The 7,865-nt window shown below is 46.5% G+C and overlaps 1 protein-coding gene across 1 annotated transcript; it reads right to left on the bottom strand.

Annotated features, from left to right (window-relative positions):
* Positions 1-983: 983 nt before the first annotated feature.
* On the bottom strand, positions 984-4,580 carry LOC124679324 (ATP sulfurylase 2-like). Its single transcript, XM_047215106.1, has 5 exons — positions 4,030-4,580; positions 1,875-2,280; positions 1,538-1,798; positions 1,219-1,305; positions 984-1,115 (listed from the first exon to the last, which is right to left on the bottom strand). Exons 1-5 carry the CDS (start codon positions 4,563-4,565, stop codon positions 984-986), a joined length of 1,422 nt encoding a protein of 473 aa, XP_047071062.1. The 5' UTR covers positions 4,566-4,580.
* Between the last annotated feature and the right edge of the window lie 3,285 nt (positions 4,581-7,865).

Genomic DNA, 7,865 nt, shown 5'->3' with positions numbered 1-7,865 from the left:
ACGGCGTAATTCGGTCCAGTCGCGCCCCCGGTTCCTCTATTTCGTCCGGTTTTGGCCCTTCATCCATCCGGCGAGCCCACGCCATCCCGGCACCCCGGAAAGCTATCGGGGAGTCCGGACGAGTGAAAAGCGGGGAAAGGCCCGATCTGTCGGCGACTGGACACACGAACCCCACCGCCACCTCGCTCAAAATCCCCCCACCCCTCGTATCTCTCTCGCCGCCGGCACCACCCCGCCGGCTTATTGCCCAGATTCCGCCGTCCCTCCTTCCCCACCTGCCTATATTCCGCCGTTCGACGACGGCCTATTTGGCTGCTCCTCCGCCTGCCTGTTTTCCGACGACGGCCTATTTATGTCGAATTTGTTTGAAATATGTCAAATGACCGAGGTTGGGGGTGTCCTGCCGGGGGGACGGCTGGAACTTTGGCGCTCCCCAGGCCAAATTTTCCTCCAATCCGGAGGAAAATTTCGCCGGATTTGGGCGTGGGGAGCGCCAACGAGTGGAGATGCTCTAACGACCTGGGCAGCTGGACTGGGTTGCGCAAGGCCAACCTTGACATGGGACCCACACGATATCTTTCGGTGTTGTAATTAGACATACCATCTGCCATCCACGGTGTCATAATCACGCAAAACAAATTTCATTCTGATCTAGGATGAGGACCACCAGCAATGCCCATCACAATTGTAATAAACATTTTTATTGGCCAGGTGAACTGTCAGAGTTACATGACGATAACATTTGTGAGGTTACAGCTACCAACTCTTCAGAGTTTCAGCGCCAACTGCCATTCTGCAAGCTTTCAAAATCTCTCTTCTGTTGGAAGAAAAAAGTCGAACGACTGGAAGATTTTTAAACGTCAATCAGCTAAAAACCTACGAAAAAACTCAGAGAAGCATAGGGGAAAAAACGATCCGAAACTCCCGCAGATTCATGAATGCTGGCCGCTGAATAGTAACCTCATAGCCACATACAGCTTGTCTCATACAGTAGCAGGAGCGGCAGCAGCTTCTTCAGTTTGCAAGCTGTTGTAGTAGTCAACAAGGACTTTCCATCCACTAGGGCACATGAAACCATCAGGAGGGTTCTCTCCAGTTTTGGCGAAAGTGCGCATCTGATTAATTGTAGGTTACTTGTTAGAAGCAGGTAGTTATCTCCGGTTTTCTAGCAGAAAGCAGTGATTCCTGACAAATAATAAATGTGATTAAAACACATACCTTGGTTCCAGAGATGAACAGAAAATCTTGACTACGTGAAGGTTCAAAGAAAGCCATCTTCTTGGCCACTGTATCGTACGCTGCTACCTGGAGCAAATAAAAATGTGTGTAAACCTAACAGTAAGTGGAACTGCGGAAGCGATATAAAAAATACGCGCAAGAGATAATGAAACGTTGAACATGTATTCCGAGCATTAGCAATTCAAAGTGGAAATAATTACTTAATGATTTACAGCTGGGGGAGGTGAATGCAACAGAAGAAAAATATGATGAGTTTGATAATATTAAATGTGGAAGGAGGCCTCTATGCATCAAATACCTTGAAGGGCAGTATGTTGAGTTTCTCCAAACCAGGAGCCATGCTTAGGACCTTCTTCCCATGGTCTGGGTTGTACAGATCTCTCTTCTCTGTTGGATGGCCCATTCCAGCTGGATCACGTCCCACTATGTAGAAATTAGCACCGGCATTAATTCGTGCCTTTGCGTGCCACTGCACTTCTGTTGGGCCAGCATAATGCATCGGAGAGGGAAATATGGACACTACAGTAGTCTCAGGGTCAAGTACTCCATCTTCTAAGACCTGTGATGCACCCACCATAAGATTTTGCATTTTGCATTATCCCAGCTGGTACATTCTATGTAAATAAAATTAATACCTTGCTGTGTTGTTCCATTCTAACAGGCAGTGGGACATCATCAGCCTTTGTAAAACCACCCAAAGGGTGTAGCAGTAGGATGGGATTCTTGAAACCCATCTCCAAGAGACGTCTTCTAGTGTCATTCATCAACAGTGCATGCCCATTGTGGACTGGATTTCTCAACTGGAATGCAAACACAGCATCAGCCCCACGCTTGTCGAATTCATCTCTGAGTTGCTGGGGTGAAAGCCTGTAATGATCGAGACCATCGTTATATTTGATGGGTTGCAGCACTTCCAGATCACCACCAATCAGCCAGTTCCCAGCTGGTGTTATCGCCTCATCAACATAAGGTAAACCAGGCGCAGTTGTTCCCCATGTTCTTGCAATTCTTTCTTCTTTATTGTGAGGGTATATCTCTACACTGATAACAGGATAATATTTATATCAGTAAAAAGTCTAGTTATAAGTGGATAAAATATGAACAAAATCAATTAGTCATGAAGGTGTTATCATACCGTTACTTAAGTTTCATCAGTATGGTCTATGATCGTACATAGGATTGACGGCTAATACTTTATTAGTTAAAGCCACTTCAAAAGGGAACTTTTCCAACCCGTGATTCCACAAAGGAAAGAATAAAGGGCTACAATGACATGGATTGTAAAACAAATCTTAACATAACGAAAATCTAAACATGATTGCTACTCCATGGCCAGAAATTTCCAAACAGATAACTGCTTATACAGATATGTAATATGATGTGAGGAATCAGCACATATATGGGTTTTTGTACAATTCGATTTATTATAGAGCTTCTATGGTTAGATAAACCAAAATTTATCTCTTGGAGTAAATCAAAGAAGTTTTGATGGTGTGGTTCAAGTAAAGGGGACGTTTTGATGGTGGGCTTCAAATCATGTAGGAAGTAATTCTCAAAATCTATCCTGAAGAGAAGCGGTGCCCAGAAATACTTCCCCCATGCTTTGGTTGAATTAACCTCAGTATAGCTTCCCTTCAGGATAGATTTTGAGAATCACTTCGTACATACTTTGACCGTTCTGAAGTGACCAAAATTCAGAACTGTCATTTTTTTATCGTTTCAGTACAATTTTAGGAGTAGATGAGAAAATATGTTTTTTGTAGTTAAAAAGTAGTAGGAAATTCCAATCGAAGTTAATGAAAATTCGAATAAAATAGACTGGTACCTGCTATGTCATCAGAAACTAGTATGTGGATGGTAAATATCTCCAAATTACCCTGATTTGTACTATACATACATATAACTATAATAACTGCTATTCATAGCCATGTAGAAGAAAGGCTACTTAAGATTCAGATATACTTAGATGGTCTGGAACAAGTAGTTCAACTACAGTTGATGGGGTGACTTAATGGTGCTGATAGTACTGTTTCATGCGACGAGAAAAGTGCAAGATATTGCCATGATGAGGAGAACAGCGCATATCATGTGAGTTGAAATCATGTCAATTTGTAGTCTCACGCAAGAAGAAGCATTGATCCAGTCACATCATGTCTTACATCCAAAACAGTTATAAGAAAAGCCTATAGCAATCCACGATTGTTCACGTAAGCATTTACGGAGGTACTAAAAAAAGTTGTTAATTAGTCACGAGGTCAAATATGCATCACAAGGGAATCCATATGCAATCACGGTGAGAGGGACATGAGAGGAAAGCGACAGCGCCGTCAAGGACTTTTTGTCCAGACGTTCTCATCCATTGAGCTTTTGCTAAGCTGCTACAGGCGCGCGCTAGGTGGTATGGTCCCCCCAAACCTCCCAAAGTGTGGACTAGAACGAACAGACAGCAAAGCTAAGATGCTTCACTAATATTCAGGGCCATGATAAGATTCTTGGGGGCATTTTCCTACAATGAAAGGACGACAAAAGTCCTCCGGTGATGGGGAAGACAGCAGGTGGTATATTCATTGGCGGTGAGCTTGTGAGAGGGTTTCTTAAGTGAAAAAGGATAATTTGTTGAACCCACAATGCGTGCTACATTCCTCCATATTATGGGAATAAATCAAATCATGAACGATTCGAATAAACAAAATTTTCACGCCCAATTTGCATGAAAGAATTTTCCATGTCAAAATGGAACGCAGATAAGCATGCCGAATTGCAGATGCAGATGGATAAAACGGGGCGAACCTGCGTAGGACGGCGATGAGCTCGCCGTCGGGCCCGGCGAGCGCGACGTCGGGGGCGGCCCCGATGCGGTCCTTGTCGGCGTCGTCGACGGCGAGCACGATGGGGAGGGACATGTTGACGACGGCCCCCGAGGGGAGGCGCAGGGAGTTGAAGTGGATGCACTGGAGGTACTCGTGCTCGCGCATGAAGCCGCGCAGCGGGGACGCCCAGCCCTCGGCGAGCACGTGCGCCCACTCGACGTCGACGGGCGCGAGGCGCAGCCGCGGGAGCGCCTCCGCCTCGGCCCGCAGCGCGGCGCGGCGGGCGGGCGGCGCGACGAGGTCGACGAGCGCGCCGCCGTCCGGGTCGATGAGGGAGCTGCGGATGGCGGGCGGCATGGCGCGGCGGGGCCGGGGGGCGGTGGTGAGGCGGAGGCGGGGGTGGAGGTGGAGGTGGAGGGGGTGGGCGAGGGAGGCGGCGGCGGAGGGGGTGGCGCGGCGGCGCGGGAGGGGAGAGTGGGAGTGGAGATGGGGAGGAGTGAGGAGGTGGAGCGCCATGGCTGGCTGGCTGGCTGCAAGGTGTTCGACCACGCCGGCACGCACCAGTGTGTTGGTCGTTTTTATTTTGTTGTCACCAGTCTACATTCTTGGGGAAGATTATTTATATGTGGACATGGCATGTTGACCCCAGATCACTGCAAATTGTTCAATAATACTGGGATTAAAGAAAGAAATTACGAGTGATGATCTGCGACTATTAAAAAGGTGTTTTTTTTAGCAAACAGGTATTTACATGAGTAAACAAACGTGAAAGCTACCAGACAGATCAGAAAAAAAGGTTATCCTGAAAAGTTTGAAAAAAAAAACCTAAAGAACAGCCTGCACTCGCCAAAGCCAACGGCCGCCGCCTAGACACGCGTTGGAAGAGACGTTGAGCCTCCACAATTGCCAGATCCAAAAGAGCACCATCGCCAACGAGGCTTTGTGAGTCGATGAACAGGCCTGCAGCAACCAGTGAGACACATGTCGTCGTGGCACGTCACGCGTGCTATCTTGAACCAAGATCCGCCGCATCCCATCGACGAAGTCGAGGAAGAATGACAAATCCACCACCTCCGGACAAGCATCCTTGCTCCAGAGCAGCCACCTCGCCCCGGCCTCCAGCGCCTTAGTGGACAACGACAAACGGCAGCGACACGTCGAGAAACAGATAGATCTCGCCATATCTGAAGAACGGCGAGAAGACCAAACCGATGACCTAAAAGATCGATGATACGTTTGCAAGGGTATATACAACTTTTGATGCTCCATGCTTGTTTTACACCAATTGATATATGTTTTGTTTACATTTCGTGGTATTTTTATGCATTTTCTGGAACTAACCTATTAACAAGATGCCACAGTGTCAGTTCATGTTTTCTGTTGTTTTTGTATTTTAGAAAAGTTGTACATGAAATATTCTCGGAATTGAACGAAATAAAAGCCAAACCTCTACTTTTCCCGATACGAAGACGGAGTCCAAAGCAGAGACGGAGGAGGGCACCGAGGTGGGCACACCACCCCTAGGCGCAGGCCCACCCCTGGTCACGCCTAAGCATGGTGTGGGCCCCCGGGCGCCCACCGACCTCGCCCTTCCGCCAATAAATTGCCTCTCAACGCAAAAACCCTAAAAAATCAACCTCCGTCCACGAAAAGTTCCGTAGCTCCGTCGCCATCAAGACAAGTTTCAGGGGACAGAAGTCTCTGTTCCGGCACCCTGCCGGGACGGGAAATTCCCCCGGAGCCATCTCCATCGACTCCACCGCCATCTTCATCGCTGTTGCTGACTCGCATGATGAGGAGGGAGTAGTTCTCCCCCGAGGCTGAGGGCTTTACCGGTAGCTATGTGGTCTATCTCTCTCTCTCCCATGGTATGATCGTTATGTGATCATGATCTTTGTAATCTAGTTGAATAAGTAGATGTTACTCTTCATCTATTATGCTACTCAAGTGGTTTTAATATGTAATCTCCGGAGACACCTTGTCCCATGGTGTGAAGGTGACAGTGTGTGCACCGTGTGTGTCTCTTAGGCTAAATTTTACAGAAATACTTATCATGAGTTATAATTTGAGTTGGATGTCTCTATGAAAGTATGGTGTTTGCTAGAATGCGAGCTTTAAGGAGTGCTTTTGTAGCCCTACGCAGTGAATTAGTGTTCGTTATCCAACCGGAGAGTAGTTCAGAGTAGCATACTGAAGAGATGATATTTATGTATTCAATTATGATATCATTGTTGAGAGTGTTCACTAGTGAAAGTATGATCCATAGGCCTTGTTTTCAAGCATTCAAACACCGTTTACAACCAGTTCTGCTACATGTTTGCTTGCTACCATTTTTATTTTAGAATGCAATTATCACTCATAATCATTCATATTACTTGTATTTCACTATCTTTTCGCTGAATTAGTGCACCTATACACCTGATAAGTGTATTGGATGTGTTGGGGACACAAGAGACTTCTTGTATCGTAATTGCAGGGTTGCTTGAGAGGGATATCTTTGACCTCTACCTCCCTGAGTTCGATAAACCTTGAGTGATCCACTCAAGGGAAACTTGATGTTGTTCTACAAACTTCTGCACTTGGAGGCCCGACACTGTCTACAAGAATAGAAGCGTGCGTAGACATCAAGCTCTTTTCTAGCGCCGTTGTCGATCCTCTGGTTACTAAGCTATCTTCTAGTACTGATGTTGGTGTGTGAGTGCTCGAAGTTATTTCATTTAGATTCTGCAATTATATCTTTTTATTTCTTGTTTTTATTTTCTCAAGTTAGGCGTAATGGAAAACAATAACAAAAATTGAGAGCTTTATAATATTTATCTTGAGTTAGGACATGAGGTGTTTGAAGAGAAAATTTAAAAACCTATGGGACTTTATTTGCATGCTAATAGCAATGTTATTAGTATGAATTCTTTGAACACCATTATTACTAATGCTATGGAAAATTCTAAGCTTGGGGAAGCTGGTTTTGATGCATGATATTTTTAGTCCCCCAAGCACGGAGGAGGAAATTTACTTTGATGATACTATCCGTGTCCAGTGGGGCAAGCGCGCCAAAGTCACTAGAACGAAGTGGTGGAAGCTCAAGGGTGAGGCATCCCAGGCTTTCAGGGAGAGGGATATTAAGGAGGGCCCTTGGGAGGAAGGAGGCGATGCAAACATGATGTGGACGAGTATGGCGACCTGCTTGCGTAAGGTCGTCGTAGAGGAGTTTGGGGTGACTAAGGGAAGTAGAAGGGAAGCTAAGGATACCTGGTGGTGGAACGATGAGGTCCAGAAGGTTATTAGGGATAAGAAGGACTGTTTCAGATGCCTCTATCTGGACAGGAGTGCAGCTAACATGGAGAAGTACAAGGTGGCGAAGAAGGCTGCAAAGCGGGCAATGAGTGAAGCAAGGGGTCGGGCGTATGAGGACCTCTACCAATGTTTAAACACGAAGGAAGGCGAAAGGGACATCTATAAGATGGCCAAGTTTAGGGAGAGGAAGACGAGGGATGTCAACAAAGTCAAATGCATCAAGGACGGAGAGTGTAGTTGCCTATTCGACGGTACCTCGGAGGAGGGATCCTCACGATGGGGAGAAGAAGTAGGGGCCATAGGGCGGAGAGTCCTCGGGACGGTGGTACGCGATTTACCCAGCTTCGGAATACCTGCTCGAAGGGAGGGCCTAATGCTGCTTGTCTGGATTATCTGGGCGCTTTCGTGTTATTACAATGAGTTGTGGTTGTGCCTCTAGGGCTCCCAGGATCCGGCTTATAAAGGCGCTCAGATCTAGGGTTTACATGGAGAGTCCTAGCCGGAATACAAGTTGCCTAACTA

Source organism: Lolium rigidum, chromosome 7 (genome assembly GCF_022539505.1).
Source record: "Lolium rigidum isolate FL_2022 chromosome 7, APGP_CSIRO_Lrig_0.1, whole genome shotgun sequence".
NCBI classification, from domain to species: domain Eukaryota; kingdom Viridiplantae; phylum Streptophyta; class Magnoliopsida; order Poales; family Poaceae; genus Lolium; species Lolium rigidum.
The sequence above is the reverse complement of the archived record's forward strand: the minus strand, read 5'-3'. Positions and strand labels throughout refer to the sequence as shown.

Coding starts and splice junctions, on each gene's coding strand:
- LOC124679324 (XM_047215106.1), bottom strand. CDS start 4,565: ATGGCGCTCCACCTCCTCACTCCTCCCCATCTCCACTCCCACTCTCCC. Junction 2,281..4,029: donor CTCATCGCCGTCCTACGCAG/GTTCGCCCCGTT, acceptor TCCTGTTATCAG/TGTAGAGATATACCCTCACA. Junction 1,306..1,537: donor TCAACATACTGCCCTTCAAG/GTATTTGATGCA, acceptor TATTTGCTCCAG/GTAGCAGCGTACGATACAGT.